The 17,584-nt window shown below is 31.5% G+C and overlaps 2 protein-coding genes across 2 annotated transcripts; both read right to left on the reverse strand.

The window, feature by feature from the left end:
- On the reverse strand, window positions 361-4,878 carry LOC109357828 (probable protein S-acyltransferase 1). The gene is made up of 6 exons (XM_019601884.1): window positions 4,369-4,878; window positions 2,774-2,953; window positions 2,375-2,683; window positions 1,885-2,106; window positions 1,084-1,550; window positions 361-784 (listed from the first exon to the last, which is right to left on the reverse strand). The coding sequence occupies exons 1-5, from the start codon at window positions 4,483-4,485 to the stop codon at window positions 1,122-1,124; spliced, it is 1,257 nt and encodes a 418-aa protein (XP_019457429.1). The 5' UTR covers window positions 4,486-4,878; the 3' UTR covers window positions 361-784; window positions 1,084-1,121.
- Window positions 7,091-11,130, reverse strand: LOC109358494 (histone-lysine N-methyltransferase, H3 lysine-9 specific SUVH1-like). Its single transcript, XM_019602751.1, has 3 exons — window positions 11,012-11,130; window positions 8,303-10,663; window positions 7,091-7,460 (listed from the first exon to the last, which is right to left on the reverse strand). The coding sequence occupies exon 2, from the start codon at window positions 10,453-10,455 to the stop codon at window positions 8,359-8,361; it is 2,097 nt and encodes a 698-aa protein (XP_019458296.1). The 5' UTR covers window positions 10,456-10,663; window positions 11,012-11,130; the 3' UTR covers window positions 7,091-7,460; window positions 8,303-8,358.

A 17,584-nucleotide genomic window follows, 5' to 3' on the forward strand; every position in this document is an offset into this window, starting at 1 on the left:
ATGTAGTGATAGAAGGTTCCGCTAGATCCCAGAATGACTAAAAAGTTAAATATTTAATTCATCAGAGTGACACTTGTTGGGAGGGACAAATGTACCTCAGAATAAATTAATTCCTTATTAAAAGGTAAGGATATAATTTTGGTAGTACCAAAAAGATTAAGGATGAAGAGCTTGTCATGAGCAACAATTAAGAACAATTAGTTTATCCTTATATTAGATCTAAAGTTTATTGTCTTCTTAATGTAAATTTGATCTTTAAATTAATAAATTCTCTCATATTTACTCCCATATTGCTCTGAAAAAAGTATGTGAGAACTTGAGAAAGAGAGAACAAGAATGAGAGAGAAGCATGGCCTAATGTCACAAATATTAAAGGAGCAAGAATGCAATACAAGGCATTTTGCCCAAAAAAATTTAATAATAGCATAGTCTGTATTGCAAACCATAAAAAATCTACAATCCACACTAAGCTAAGAAAGAATAGAAAGAACATGAAACCACATTATACATCATACATTAATGTAGCTCCTTAATTCTTTTGTATGTCCTGCACTATAATGTGAACATGTACCAATTTCTGTAACTAGTGAACCTTTTTTTCTCCATTTTGAGTAATAAGAATATGTGAGTCCCATTGAGACATCATTTCTTTAAATGTACAACTTTCCTTTATAAAATCATGTCACTAAACTTTTCATACCACCTCATTCATCATCAAGACAGCATTCTAACCTTAAAATCCACTGTCTACAAATATTCTTTTTCAGGATATGCTCAAATTGATCTGCACCAAAGAAGTTGGGAGACTGTAAAATAATTCTAGACATAAAATACGTAACAGATATGGGGTTCAATGACTTTTACGAAAATGGACCATTGTGAAAGTCGATCAACTTAGATTCTAAATCGTGTTTTGACTTTGATCTGCTGAGATTGAAAACTAACCATGAGGTGTGATATGTATTTTACAAGTTCTTGACCGTTGACTATTTTGGACATAAGTTATGCTTAAGTAATATTATGCTCTTTATATGTAGAGTACTTCTATATGTACATAGAGACTAAAAAAAATCAAAATGATACCTTTTTCTCTGAAGAATCAGCAATGTAATTAAAAGGAGCTATTGCTTCCTCTCATCTTGAGGACTATTTTCTCCAGTTTTGGTTTTCCATTGGGAATACGTATGATCTTGATCAACGTTAACGAAAATATCAAATCCAGTTTCTCTTGATCCTGCCTTCTTTTTCAGGTGATCATCGATGCCAGTATAATCCAAATCATGTAAAATATTTTGAACTCGCTTACCATCCTTGCCATACGTCGTTCCCATATCCATGTCAAATTTACGTCTCGAGTTTACAAAACCTTTTTCGAGATCTGAAGTATAGGAATCATCTTGAACATCCTCCTCTTCGGTAACCAAAGATCTGAAATTGATCGATGGACTTGGGATCTTGGAACACGAAAGTTCTTTAAAGTTGGTCACTATTCCCTTCGTATATGGATTTTCCTTCTTATCGTAGCGGTAGCGGAAATTCTCATAAGTCGTCTATAAGAAAAGGAAATGGCAATAAAATAGGGGTCAAATTTAAAGGCACATATACATTCAACACGAAAGATGGACTAAAAACTTAGTAAATGAATACAAAAAGAAATTTCCATATATGAGCCTCATTTTCTACTCAAATGTTTTTAAAAAACAGCAAGAAGCCTACTCAAGGGTACTAACTAATGACCAACTCTAAACTTTCCTAACAATGGTTACTATGATCGTAGAAATGCATAAAGAACGAAAGAAAACAGAAATGTTGCAATTATAAATACCCGACATAGCTTATGGAAGCGAAATAAAATATTGAGCAGTGAAATGAGAAAGAGAATACCTGGTTGGTGGAAATCAAATAAAGATGGAAAACTGTTAGGCCTCCCACAAACCAAACTGCTATGAAGCAATATACAATGAGAGCAACGGATAGGACATCGTGCGACATGATGGACCATAATCTACCCTCTTGGCGAAGAAGGTTAACCCAAGAAAATGAAAACACGTATATACACAACAAGGTTGACGATGATATGAACAATACGAAGAACGGATAGTTACGCTGCGAAAACATGAAGAGGAAGAACATTGTTAGATATTCTGCTGAAATAAGGTGGGGAAGGAAAAAAGTTCATGAACTGTGAAAACTAAGAAAGAAATAGAAATCAGTGGAAAAATAAACCCGGAAGCAAACAATACCAAAATGTTATACTTCTATCTCCGAAATTAGTCTTGTATGAACAGAGAATGAAATAAAGAAAAGCAATACTAAGTGGATATGAAAAGTTTGGTTAACTTGTACGAGATTGAAGATGGTTTGGACAACTTACTGCTCCAATACATTGACCAACCCAAGGGCAATGATGATCAAACTTATGCACACAGTTATTGCAGATAGAGCAATGGGAAGCACGCGGCGGGCGATAGAGCAAGCAAGTATCGCAGAACTTCACCTTCACTGTATGGCCATTAACTATAACATCCTTCATTCTAGGTAATTTTAGATTAGGGGTCTTATTGTTTACCCACTCCATAGATGGTGTATTAACATCAAGTGCTTCCTCTGATTCGGGAGGATGTGAATTTCTCGGAACAATTCCTGGATCTCTACCAGATGTCATGAAGAGAAAAATAAAATCCTGCATGAACCAGTGAAATAGTCATGTCTCGAATACCATGAGAAGGCTATGTACTCATTGTAGATAATGAAACCTTATATTTTTACCAACCAAAATTGTGAGAAAAGCTCCTCCAATCAGTACACAGTGGTTAAAGAGAGGATCATGCTCTTTGATTTTTAATAGCATTCTTACACAGAACGTTATCGCAGGACCTCCAATTAGGAACGTCGTTAAAAAAAGAGATGATGCGTCCTGACCAAAGACTAATCTTCCACCAAATAGAAATTTCTGATAGGAAAAATAACAGGTTATATCAGAATCAGTTTATATGATAATGCATAGTATTCACCCTTCAGAGGTGACATGTTATCCCATTTTCAAAATGACTATTAACTTTCATGTTTACAAGTTCTATACGTTAGTAGATATGTAACTCAAAATATTGAGGCTTAGTGCATGAGACTGCCTTGCTGTTTCCAGGATTTGTTCACAAGGCAAGCAACCTTATCGCTGCACCAAGGCTGTTTCCAGGCAAGTAATCAATGCAACTTTTTCGATGGTTCAACAATTAAGGAAAAAACTGCGAAATGTTAATTCTACATATGTAAATTTTGTAAGAATAAATGATATTCCAAATAAAAGAGCATCAAGTTGCACTATACCTTTTCTTTTTTTTCCCCATTAAGTGTAATGATTACTCTTAAAAGCATATAATAACAACTTAAAAGAAAATGTCACCCTCGCAAACCACCTTCATTTTCATTGTTAGTCTGCTGAAGAGAGCATATCTCCAACCTTACTAACCTCATGTTGCCTTCATAGTGTTGCAGGCATTAATGTATCAATCAACAAGCACACTAGAAGTGACATTAATATAACAATTCCATCTAAGTATAGGGTTATAGACATCACCACATCAGTTCTAAAACCACATTTTTTATCTTGCTTTCGTCAATTAGAGTATGCTAATGTTCCTGTAATCCGAAGTAAGTTAAACCATAGTTACATGGTTCCTTTGTTTAGACTATATACAGAATTCTGCGTACCAGATACCACATACCGAGTTCATCATAAAAGAAGTCTTGTGATAATGTATAAATTATCTAACCGCATAAAACCAAGTACCACTCACAAGAACCGGAATCACATACAATTAACTATGAGCTAAACTTTCAGCATTCCTTCCACTATATGAATATTCACTGCTCAGTACACTTCTTCCCTCTTTCAATGGACTATAACATTGAAACTGGTTTAAGCATTATCTAGGAACAAATTATGGACATGACTGAATCATCATCAAATTATCCTCCAAAAACACCAACTCACACATCTTGCACTCATCCAAATCTCCTCAGAACCCCATGTTTTGCCTTAAGTCTGACCAAAAACAGAAAATTACCTCCAATGACTAAATATACACTCCATAAACCTTAAATTTGAGAAAAAACAACGGGCAGGAATATATCCATCTTCACTTAGAACACATAATCAAATATCATTATCTTCATTTCATCCCCCCCCCTTATGCTTAGTCTATCCAATAACCTCAAAATTACAAAAAAGGGCAAACGAAAAAAATTAATTTTGATTCAATAAAACCTACAAGTTTTGATTTTGATGTAAGAAAAGCAAGAGGTGGCAACAATAGTAAAATGGGTCTAGAAAATCAAGCACAACACAAAACATAAAAAGTATTATACATTGTTTCCTTTCCAAACTTGGTAGAGCCTTCTTGTTCTGGGAATTGAATGTTCCATAGAAACAACCGCAGAAGAGGAGGGAGACACAAGATTACGGTTGCTACTATTGGTGCTCATAATAATAGTGAATTAATTCAATAGCAATATATTATAATGCTTAAATATAAATGTTATAACACTCCTTTTCTGGTGCAATGATCATGCAAAAACAACATGAACATGTGTTTTGTTTTTTGTTAAGATTATTGTTGTTGTTGTGTGTGAATTTTTGGTTTTTGCCCTCACCCTTTTGGGGAGGCAACCAAATGAAATATGATCAAAATGGCCGTGAGGAAAGAGAGAAGGAGAAGAAGAAGAAGAAGAAAAAAAAAAAAGAGGGTTTTTTTTTTTCTCTTTCTCCTTCTGAAGTTTCTTTTTCTTCCTTACAATCACATTTTTTGCCAAACTTTCTTTCTCTTTCCATGAAACGAGGTAGTGCTCTAACGATTTTGCAAAATGAGACCGGTTTTTTCGCGGGCACAACCATTTTGGATTTACATGTAAAAAAAACAAAACATTTTCTTATCATTTGTAAAACGGGTTCAAATTGTTTGATGACTTTTCTTTTGCTTATAAGTTGGTTCTAGATTGAAAAAAATGTGTTCTCAAACTAGTAAGTCCATATTTAGACAATATAGTTCACTCTTACTTTATTGTCTATTTTGATTTAATAAATATTTATAATCCTTGAACAAAATAAACACTCAAATTTGCCCTAAATTTTTTAATTGTTGGACATATTGGTTCTCTATTTCCTTATTAACCATTATCATCACTTCTTGATTTATTGTTACTAGCTCCTTCAATCCCAATTTGAAGAATTAATTATAATGTTGACTTTGACAATGACGAATCAGATCTAAAATAACATAATAGATATGAAGAAGATAAAAAAAATTAAATTTGTTTCCCTTAAATCCATATTAACACTTTTCATGTTTAATTCATGTTAGGGAAATGGAAATGTTATCCTTGAGTGTGACTCTAAAGGTTGTTTAGATCATTTCGGTATGAATTTCGATTCATATGCAATATCAATCAGGTATTGTTAACAACATTCGGATTTTGCTAAGTTAAGATCAAGAGCTCGTGATGAGAGAGACTAATACCTTACCCGACCTAATGACCAAACTAAGATCACGAGTTTCTCATGAGTTCAAAATCTGGTACACAACTCTAATAAGAGGACATAATATACGGGCATTGATATTCCATTTAAATAATGTTCTTTTTCCAATATATGTACATATTTTCTCCTAGAGTTGCCACTCCACACCACTATCACTAATAAGGATTCTACATGATTTCTTCGGACTCAGGCAAATAAATTACAATCGCGGGAATGAGAGATAAACACGTTGATCTGAGTTTAAGGGAAACAAATTCACTCCTAAGGGAAATAGGTTGCAAATCTTCATCTTGTTTAAATTTGCTTTTGAGATCTATTTTGTTGTCAACAAATTCATTACTATAATTTTTTTGATTTAGAATTACAAAAGTAATTGGAAAAAGATAAAGGGTTTTTACACTATTAATATAGTATTCACCATTGATATGGAGGGAATCCACTTACTCTAAGCGTAAGTTTAAAAATCTTACACCAGCAAGCAGTGTTATTAAACTCGGACCGGTTAATGACTCGGTCAGGGTACTAGGTCAATGAGTCACTAGTTCAACCAGTGGGTCAATGGTTTGGTCGGTTAACTTGGTTTGCATTAAAAATTCTAAAAAATTCATAATACGTAATAATATTTAATAATGGTATACTCAAAATTTAAAAACATTATCATGCCTAATTAAACAACAAAAAAAGAACATTTTACTACTATAAAATGACAAAAGTAAGTTGATAACATCATCAAAAACATATGAACAATGTTTTATCTTCACCAGAAACATACAATAAGTTTGAAATTTAATTAAACAATGAAGATTTTGTTATAATGTAAACTAGCAAATGACGAACATAACTACAAATAAGTTAAAAGTACTTGTTTTCACTTAAAAACGGCATCAATTTGGTTGTTTTTAAAAAAAATATTTTTTTGATTGACTCAGCCGGTTTAACCAGTCCAACCACTCGAGTCACTAGTTTTAGGTTTAAACTGACCGAGTCAACCCGATTTGATGCAAAACTGGTTAGATGAGAAGCTCGGACCGATTAGATGTCTGGTTCATGGTTGAATCAGTCGGTCTGGCCGGTTCGAGCCGAGTTTTATAAAACTGCCAGAAAGTATTTCGTTTATGAGAGGGGGTTCATTTAGTCCAAGAATAAGTTTTTCAAATTTACATCACATCTTAGTCATCAATTGTAAGAAAATCTAATAATTTAAATATACTCATTAATTCAAATCATTGAATTTTATATAGAGTAAAAAATTTAAACTTAGTCTTGAATTTCAAGTGCATCTCCTCTCATAAATGAATGATAGAAAACATGATTAGTTTTTATACTCTTGGAAAAATGGTAGATCAAAATAAGTTACCAAGCCCACAACAACCTTTGAAAGCATGAGTAGTTTTTACCTATCCAATTAACTTGTTAAGTATATGAACTATTGAACATTTTTTAGGCCTTGTTGAAGAGGTAAAATATTGTTGAGATAACACAAAAAATACAATCTAAGTTAATTACAGAAAAGGCAATTTATCTAATAAGCACAAACCTGAAACATGAGCTGCAAATAATAAATATCATGATAACAACAGAATAAATATTCATTGTACAATGTCAAATTCATCCTTACCATATGGACTAAAAAAGTCCTACTCAAAATCCTTCCAAAAATTAAAAAAAATAACAGCAGGACAATAGTTTTCAAACAAACAAAATACACAAAACATGTCTTACAGTTAATTTCATAACTTACCCACATAGTAGGGTAGAGAACCTAGTTTGGTTTATATTGTGCAATTCACTAGAATTGACAAAAAGGAATAGTTGATATGACAACATCTTTCTAAACTGCATAGTTCTGATGATATCAAAATAAATACAAGTTCAGCAATGTAGTCAGCTCAAACTTCCATCCTGCTGTCTGCTATAGCTAGAGCTGAGAAACATCAAGCAATGGCACAAGTGTTAATTTTCTTATAAGATTTGAGATTAGAATCATCTAAAAATATCTCTTATTTCTACACCTGAACTATAAACCAGTCAATTTTCGGTTACGAGACGAGACTTTGAGTAAACAATGGGCCATCATCACTATGTGAAGAATATAAGGGTCCATTGGTTTTGCACAAACATGAGAAAAAGATTCCAGTGCTGTCAAATATCCTTTTTTCTAATTTTATTTAAATATAGAATTGCAATTTTCTAGAACTGCAATCTAACATATCATTAATATTATATATTCATTAAATAAAAATAAAGATGTGAAGGAAGAAATGAAGAACTGTTGCCTTTTTGTAAATGTCCAAGAAGTGAAATTAGAAAGTGAAGTGAAGATGTTTGATATGAAAATAATAAAAGGAAAGGGAGAAAGAAAAGAAAAAATAGTACAGAAAAAACAGAATGTGTTAACTGGTCAATGAAATAATCAAACGGAGATCGCAAAAGTATAGTGAGTATCCAAAGAGACTTGTCTTCTACACTCAACATATTTTTGGATGGAAACAGTGAAAACAAAGATTTCACATTTCCAAATTTCCACTCATTTCAAGAAATGTTTTCACTCAAACTCTACCAAAGACATTTTCAACCTTTATTTATGTTTTTATTAAAAATGAAAACCGGAAATGTGTAAAATAAACAGACCCTGAGAATGTAAAACAACCTTTATTTATGTTTAATAAATGACCAAAACCAAGGCTTAATCATTGATCATATAAAGCATGAGAAAAATAAGTACTGAATATAAGAAAGAAATTTGAAAAAAAAATGGAAACTAACCTTATCCTTATCTCCTAATCATTCAGGGGCCACCTCATCAAAAACTCGGCAGACAATTAACAAAAGTAACCCCGGCATTTCACAGATCCACACAAGCATTTCTTTTTCTTCTGTCCTGGTTTGAGAGAAAGAACTATCCCGTAATCGTAAGTTAACTCCACCAATGGAGGGATATGTCTAATTGCATAGAAAGCAACATGAAGATCAGATTCATTCTTATTTCCACGTACAACTGGACGCCATAACACATTCGGAGAGCAGCTGTGATTCATAAACCGAGCAACATTCCCTTCATTTTTTGCTGTTATATAAAGTGGATATGGTATTTTTGGAGCTTCAGTATCGCTAGGAAAAACGTCCAGTTGCTGATAAATGCGAGTAGAATCAAAAATATAATCATCTTCATTTTCACCAACAAGCTCCTCTACTCTAGCATTATCTATGACTTCTCCAGCGTACTCACATATGAAAGTTCCGGCACGAATAGAATCCCATGATCTTAGACCCCAACCCTTATCCTTGGTTCTGAACACCTCCAAACGAATTTTCAAGCCACCTTGAGAAACCCGACTTCGGCAAGTAGGAGGGCACTGACAGGAAGAACCACACTCATACACAACGGATTTTAGGTCCCAAAGTATCCCCATTGCAGAATATGGAAGAAAACCTCCATTAATTTGCATGCAAGGACAGTTATAACTGCCAGGTTGGCACCCACCAACACAAGAACATCCAGCAGAAGATTCTATAGGAGCTATTGGCTTCAAGTTCTTGAGAGTAGGGGAGTAAGTGAAATATGCAGGGCCCTTCTCATTATCAACATCATTCACAAGACAGACAGGTAATTTTTCTGCCGATGAAGTAAGATCAGGCAATATTACCCCCGTCCTCGGAACATTTTTCTCAGTCCATTGTTGAATGGATTTCCAAATCATATATGCTGCAGGCTGCCCAGGACACCTGACTAATTTATACTTGAACACGTTGAAACCATTTTTTGCTTTCTCCACCCAAGTGTTCTGGATCTTGTAAAGACCGTCATAGACATACACCTTCCCAGTTGGATGTGCTAAATCCGTCAAACCCCTAATCACTCTCACATCATTACCTCTGTGCATGCTCTTTTCCAATGCAAGATTGCCTCTTTCAAGCTTTTGATCACTCGCTCCCTTCTCTTTGCTAGCCCCACCTTGGCCAGTGTAAATCAGCACATCCCCATCCTCGACATTATCTTCATATCCTCCGGATGAGACAATACTGACAGCTAAAGGCTCTTCCTCCTGACTGATTTTGGTACCGATGTAATCAATTCCAGCCATAGAAGGAGCATGTAATCCCACTAAGCACAATTCAATTCTAAAATAGAAAATATCCCCAATTTCAACACCCCGCACAGGTCCAATATTTTTCTTGCTATTTGCCCGAATCCCTTTAGTCAACATCAGTGCACCTGCCTTCAAATCAGGTCGTTTTGCCCCAGCAATATCCTTTGCTGTCTCTTCTGCTTGTCCGAGCTTTCTTCTTAGCACTTCATATACCAGAAGTGTATACACAACCGAGTCCCTGGAACCTTCAGGCTGACTAAGTACATCGAAAACTAGGGGGTTAATTGATTTGAAAATATCATTAGCCACTGCTTCTGGATTAACATTAGACGGTGTTCCAACAGCACCCTTAGGCTTTCTTCCCTTCTTCCCCGACTTGCGTTTACGACCCCCATCCCCAGCTCCATCTTCGACATCAAATTCATTCATATCAGCATAATCATCTTCCTCACCACCTTTGTTCTTCCTTTGCGACGATCCGAAATCTCCATTTGTGGCCCCGGTTGGTGTCCTAAATGAATTAATTGGAACAGCAGTAGATATCGGGCCTGTAGGCACACGTTGACCAACTTGTGGTTGTGCATTTTGTTCAGAGAGCCTCTGGGATTCAGGGGAGACAAAGAACGGGTAAAGGGGTGCAACACCAGATGGGTAAGGACCAGAAGGAGAAACACAAACAAAAGGAGCACCACCTTGTGGATTTGCGGATGACGACGGATTGGATGAAGGGAACACAGGAACAAGGGTTCTAATTGGCTTAACATTCAAAACCCTAGACTTATCAAAGGACCCAGGTGCAGGAACAGAATCTTGATGACCAAAGTCCATTGATACAATTTTTCAAGCACTGCAAAACACTCAATCTTCTACAACCAACCCTCCTAAAAGTTTAGTAGTTACAAGAGCATTTATTGTGGCTAACAATTATTGTGGCTGGTATGTTCAGAAAAAAATGGAATCTAGATAATATAACAAAATACACTACAAGGGTTGAAAGATACAAACTTTGGAATCAACACAGGAATAAACACATTTCCTGTAACATACAAACAAATATATGAAGTCAGAGGGTGAAAATAACAAAATAACAAAGAAATCAACACAAAATGTTGTTAAACAAATCAACAATTTGAGAGAGAGAGAAAACGAAATTAGGGTGCAGGAAATAGACAATTTTTTTTATTACAGCACTCTCACAGAGAAATTAGGGCTAAAACAGAAAATGGAATGAGTGACATAAAAATATAAACTTTATATACTGAATCTATTGGGAAACGAAGATATTCTTCAGATCAGATCATAGGGTTCACAAAAAAAGGGGGGAAATCGAATTATCCTAAAAAGTTGTGAACTTTGGGATGTAAAAGTGAGAAATGAACCAAACCTGAATTGGGTTTACAGATACATATGAAAAAATTTCAATTTTTTGAGCTTCTTCTGTGTGAGTGTTTTGTGAAGAGAGAGAGAGAGAGATTTTGTGTGTCTCTGACTTCAAAGTGGTTTCAGAAATGATCAATGGCTGTGGTTTTGTTTGATGATCACGATGATGATGTGGAAGAATGTGATTGGAGATAAGAGCCAAGGTACATTGGTGAAACGACTCAACGAGTCTATGAAACTTTTTCAAGGTGTCATAAATGATTATAATTTAATGTTTTAATTTTTTTACATTATTTTAAGTTTTTTTAGGATTTAGACATTTAATATATGTTTATAATTTATTATTTAATTATATTTTTATTTATTACTTCTTGCTATATAATATTGTCATTTATTTTTAATGCAATTCCTAATATTATTTAAATGATGTTATTTGATCAAATTGTATTTAATTTTGTGTAAAACCTTAAATATTAAAGGTTTTAGAACAAATGGAGTTCATGATATATGAATAATGGTATCAATTAATTTCTCATAATTATTAAGAGTATAATATATATTATTAATGTAAAGATATGTACATAGGATATGATTAGTATATTATTTATTTGTATTATTTATGCTTAAAAATTAAATCTATAATAATTAAATATAAAACTTATATGGCATATATATTTTGTCAATTAATAATGCATTAATAACTTAAGATTAATTAGATCCTTCATAGAATCATTAGTGGTGTACCTTATATTAATTCATTTATTTGTCGGGTTAAATTAAAATAATGGTTATTACGTTAACTGGAAGAATTGATATGATTAATTAACATAATAAAATTATAAGAATTAGGACGTGTTCTTGGTATAGTTTGTTGTTTTTTTGTACTGCAAATTGTATTTCCTTTATTTTTTAAGTAAGTAACTAATTTTTTTTGGGTTCGCAACTGTCCATACCACAACTGTCGTTCCCATCAATTATAAAAAGAATGTATTCTTGAATTTCATATAAAAGTTTGTTGGAAAATTCAGATATTTAGATCGGTTATTTTTATTTTTTGGTTTATTTTTGTTAATTTTATGTTCTTTTTTACGTGTTAGTTTATTCTAGTTGACAATAAAAATTTAAAAATAAGAGTAATAAAGAAGAAGAAAAGGTTCATAAAAATATCTATTTAATTAAATGTTAAAGATTTTTTTGTGAAAAGTTGGTGCGATAACAAGTTATTTATGTGGGGGATTTTTTTCCATTTATTAAAAGCAATGTTATTGTATGTACCCAAAAAAAGTAATGTTATTATATAAGAGTGTTTAAATGAGTTACTTAATGTGTTTTATATCTTTTAATATTTTTTATTATGGTGTAGTTTAATAAATTATTAAATGACATAAAAATTTGATAAGAAGTCACGCATAACTCTAAACAACTATTATACATTAAATCATATGTTTGGGGTAAAAAAAAGGTTAGCAAAACAATACCCATAAATGCAAATAATACTCCATAGGGCGAGTCTTTTTGTGAGAGGTTTGAAGTTTATGATTTTTAACCCAAAATTTCAACTTGTGATTCGATTTCTTTAGTTGAGTGCAGTCTCATATAGCCTTGTTTCCTTTGGTATAGAAGTATCAAAGCATGTTTGCTTTGTGTGAAGATCGTTTTCAGTTATATCCCTTGATGAAGTTAATTTCGTTGTAGGTGCTCCCTCAAATCTTTGGCCATGGTTAGGATGGCAGCTTTAGAATATTTGATATTGTCCCTAATTTTAGTTTTGTATTAGAGGTGATAAAATTATTCACAATCCACAATTCATTTAAATCCACACAAAAAATTCATATATAAATTGATATAATAAAATGAGTTGTTTTAATAGTGAATAGATTCAAATTCACCTATTATATCTATTGTATATTCATGAATAATTACACTTACATCATTATTCAATTAATCCAAAAAAAACCTTTGTCTTTTGTTTTTCATCTTTCTTCATTATCTCAATTTTCACTTTCTTTTGTACTTTTATTTTCACTTTGATTTTATATTAAATTAATTTCTCATATTGACCTATACCTTTAGTAGGGGAGAACAGGATCTGGCCCTACCCGCTCACCCGATACGGTCCGATTATGATGGGGTCCAAATTGGATCATGTCTGATTGGGTCTAGGGTTGGGTTCAGATTCAAAAAATAGACCAAATCAATATTTAGGGTCGGATAGGGACCAAACATGACCCGACCCGTCCCGTCCCATGGTCACTCGCTCATCATATTTGTATGTATTTCTACTCACATGTATATAGAGTAATGATATCCTTTTGGTCAAAAATATTATTTATTTTTTAATTTTTACATAATATATACATATAACATTTTATATATCAAACTACATAGTCATAATAATAAATAATATTGAGAAGTATTTACCTAAAATGAGTATACATTATATTTAATTGGGTATATGGTCAGGTCAAGTTTAAAGGTCGACCCAATCGTTATTTAGGGTCAGGTTAGCTTCAGGTCTAGGGCTGGGTCTGGATTCAAAAAAGTGAACCGACCAATATTTAAGATCGGTAAAGACAAGCTTTAACTCGGCTCATGCTCACCCCTAACCTTTAGTATCATTGTTGAGATGCTTGTGAGATTAACGGTAGGACATATGAATATGATTAACATTTAAAACACCAACTATTCATATTTTTTTTATTTTCTCCACAATTTTTCGTATTTCATTGAGATATCAAAACTTAATAGTCAACACTCTCATTTCCAAGTTTATTTATTTTTCTTTCTTTTCTTTCTTTCTTAAAATATAGGCTTGACCTAATTGTGTGTTCACAATTATACATTTTTACTTATTGCTTATAAAATAGCAAGCATACCAAGTTTTGAATGCTATTATGGTAAGAAACTGATAAAGAAATAAATGTTAATTTTATCTTGTTCCGCATTGAATTTCTAAAATTGACTTTGTTTGGGCTCCATGAGGCAGCATGGTGATGGGGCATGATAACAAAAAATGAATATGAATCAAGAACACAGGTTGATACACTGTCAGAACTTGTGAAAGAGAAATAAAAATAAACCAAAAACATAGTTCGGTATACTTCCAAACTTGGAAAAATAAAATAAAGATAAACTTAGGAGATACATGTGTGTACTACAGAACTTGGAAAAGAGAAATAAAGGTAAACTAAGGATGCAAGTCGACGTAGTGTCATAACTTAAGAAAATAAAGATAAATAAAAAACGTGACTCACTATATTGCCAAAACTTAGAAAAAGCAATAAAGATAAATCAAAGACACATATCGATGTATTGCCAGATCTTGGGAACATATCTTGGAAAATAAGCTATACTGCAAGTTAATGTACTACGAGATCTCGAGAATATAAATTAAAAACAATCCAAGATTGTAGGTCAGAGTAATGACGAATCTCAGGAACATAAATTAAAAGAGAATCAAAATCGCATATTATAATACTATCACATCTCTAGAACAAAATAAGTAGATTAATCTAATAATGTTTCAATGCATGGGTCTCAACACGTTTTTAAGGTGATGATATTCGAGCATCAAAGTCCAACAGTATTGAATAACCATAACATTTTAGTATCTGAGATCGATAATTTTTTAGGGAATGTTCCAACGTTTAAATCCAACAATGTCATCATATTTCATCATCTAAGTGTGACAATATCTTTAAAAAATATCCTGACATCTAAGTTCAGCAACATAATATTTTAGCTTTTTAAGTCCGAAAATGTCTTTAAGGTAAAGTTTTGGTGTCTAAATCCATACATATCTTTGAGGTAATGTTTTTGCGTCTAAGTCTGATTGTTAGTGCCCCACAATTCTTCCATCATCACTATCTTCTTATCTTCCTTTACCATTATCAATGCCATCCAATAATAATAACAAAATATGGATTGTATAAAAAATTTTGGTACTACGGTACCTCTCCCCCGATCGATAAAAAACTAATTTATTTTAGAATTTGTATTTGTTACTCCCAATAAGTATTATTTATTGGAGTCAAAATCTTTCTCTTTTAGTCTTTTTAAATACATAGTAAAATCTTATATTATTAAATCACCCTTTTATTGGTGGTATAGAAAACAATTTGCTAATAGTGTGTAATAAAAATATTAAGTACTATTATTTCAGTTAAATCTATGTCAAACTTGCATGCCTATATATTAATATTTAATAATATCGCACCTTTACCCAGGTCAGGAATTTTAGCGTAAATTTAATCACTAGTTCACTACACTTGGGGGTAGGTAGAGGTCTACTTCAGATCTGAATAATCTCATTCCTTACCTTATCCATTATAGTTGGTAGTTTTAAACTTTTAATAATATCAATATTAATATTAGAGCAAAATATCTATTTTCCAATAATGAAAAAATTTTATATACTATTATTAGATTATTTATCATTTATTTTCAATTATAATTTATATTAAAATAATAGTAATACTAGTGAATTAAAGATAATATACTAAATATTTATAAATTTTTATTTTTACACTATCAGACATAAATATTACACAGTTAATATCATCCATCATGTTCAAGTCCATTTTATTTAGGACATGATATAGAGTATGGTGCAATTCTTTCTTGTTTTAGTTTTTGGGTGAAAAGATATATTATTGCAATATTCTTATATTATCTCCTATATAAGATAGATTTGAAAATTTAATTTTGATATTTCTTATAGTTTTTCTCTCTAGATTTTAAGCACGTTAATGTTTTTTATACTAAAATTCTCATATTTGACTATGTATTTCAGCATAAAAAGAGGACCAATAGTTTTAAGGCTACATTTATAAATATACACCCAATTTTAAACACTAGATTAAAATAACCAGATTAAAATAATCTTATTATAAGATACATTTTGCAATATTTTGTTTGTCCCTTTTATAAGATACTTTCTACTTTTCCGTTTTCATAAACTAATTATTATTACTTTTTTCACTTTGTCCCTATTAAAAACTTTGACTATTTTCAATTTTTTGTAATACTCGTTTGTATTAGTAATTAATGACCAATATTAAATAGGGTTAAAATTGTAAAATTCAAGAAAAATAATTAACTTTATTGTATGTATAATTTTGTGGAATTATCTTATAAAAATGAAAAGAATGAATATTTATACCTAGTGGTTCTTAGTTTTCATTAATCTTATTAGTTTTCATGATCCTGATTTAACGCTGAAACATAAATACAGATTGCATGGTCAAGTGTTTTTTAGGTTGTTGCATGATTATTCATCATTCATATTTTTTTTTATAGATATTACAATATTTTTATATAAGTGGACAGATTATAAAAACTAAAAAATATCATCTTTTTTATAAAACCTTTTAGAATTGATTTAATGTTTTCTATACGATCAGTTCCAAATTTCTAAGCACATGAACTAAATTTGTGATTAAAATGTTCATATTTAGTTTTGTATTTTTTGCGGTCAACAAACTACTAACATAAAAGGAATGAATGATATATAATTATGAAAAATAACCATGTTGATTTCACTCCTTAATTTCCATAAAATAACAAAATTTCCCCTAGAAATTGATTAATTGTTTAATTATTTTAGTTAGCTTATGTTCGATAATCAATTATCAATATGATTAATTGATTATTTGGTTAGTTTTTTCAATTAGTTTATATTCGATAATCGATTATCTGGTTAATTATGTTTTCTGTTTTAGCACATATGTTTTAGAGAATATGTTACTTCTATTTTCATCTTATAAATAGGATTAACATTCACTCTTGTAATTTAATTCAATAAGAAATTAATGAGGTATATTGAGTCTCAAATTCGTAATAACCCGAACTCAACAGAGTTGAAAATGATATCATCCTTAAATTTGTTGGATTTTGAGTAACTCGAACCAATAGGAAAACTTGACCAAACTAACTAAATTTTGCAATTCAGTATGAAAAAACATTATTTTTGTAATAAATACATTCAGGAAAAAAACATCGTCAGTGTTTGATAATGGTTATATTGCATAGATTGTAATTTATGAAGCTTAATGCATATCTGCACTAAAAAATACATTCTGAAGCTTAACATCATCACTATTAATTAAGTAGCATTATTTTGGAATTGGATTAAATGGTTAATATATATCTAAAGCTTGATATTTTTAAAGAAATTTGTGGTTGATTGGAGGCTGAATCTTCTGTGTATCATTAGAATTATATAGTTTTCAAGGTGCTGACATCTTAATGGTTTCCGGGTGGATTCTAGACATGGTATCATAGTATCAAACTGGAACTCGAATCCAAAAATTGGGATTGAGTTTTATCCGATTTCAAATCAATTATATTGGTTATTACCTGTTAAATTCGGGTTGATTTGGATGAGTATCTACAATTTTAGTTTCTATTAATTCATACTATTGTGGTGACAAATATTTCTTGTCTATCGACCTATATCTTTACTTTTTGGTGTCAAATATTTAAGTTTTATATATTTTATTTTGGTGAATCACAATATTTTTTGTATTGAATATACTTTATACTGAAATTTTTATTGGATGCATTTTATATTATATTT

This window comes from Lupinus angustifolius, chromosome LG10 (assembly GCF_001865875.1).
Source record: "Lupinus angustifolius cultivar Tanjil chromosome LG10, LupAngTanjil_v1.0, whole genome shotgun sequence".
Taxonomy (NCBI): Eukaryota; Viridiplantae; Streptophyta; class Magnoliopsida; order Fabales; family Fabaceae; genus Lupinus; species Lupinus angustifolius.

What these genes read in the sequence shown, in the direction of transcription:
- LOC109357828 (XM_019601884.1), bottom strand. Translation starts at nt 4,485, where the DNA reads ATGAGCACCAATAGTAGCAACCGTAATCTTGTGTCTCCCTCCTCTTCT. An exon ending in AAGTTTGGAAAGGAAACAAT is followed by an intron (nt 2,954 to 4,368) that starts GTATAATACTTT and finishes TTTTCCTATCAG; the next exon opens with AAATTTCTATTTGGTGGAAG. An exon ending in ATTTGATTTCCACCAACCAG is followed by an intron (nt 1,551 to 1,884) that starts GTATTCTCTTTC and finishes CTTTTCTTATAG; the next exon opens with ACGACTTATGAGAATTTCCG.
- LOC109358494 (XM_019602751.1), bottom strand. Translation starts at nt 10,455, where the DNA reads ATGGACTTTGGTCATCAAGATTCTGTTCCTGCACCTGGGTCCTTTGAT.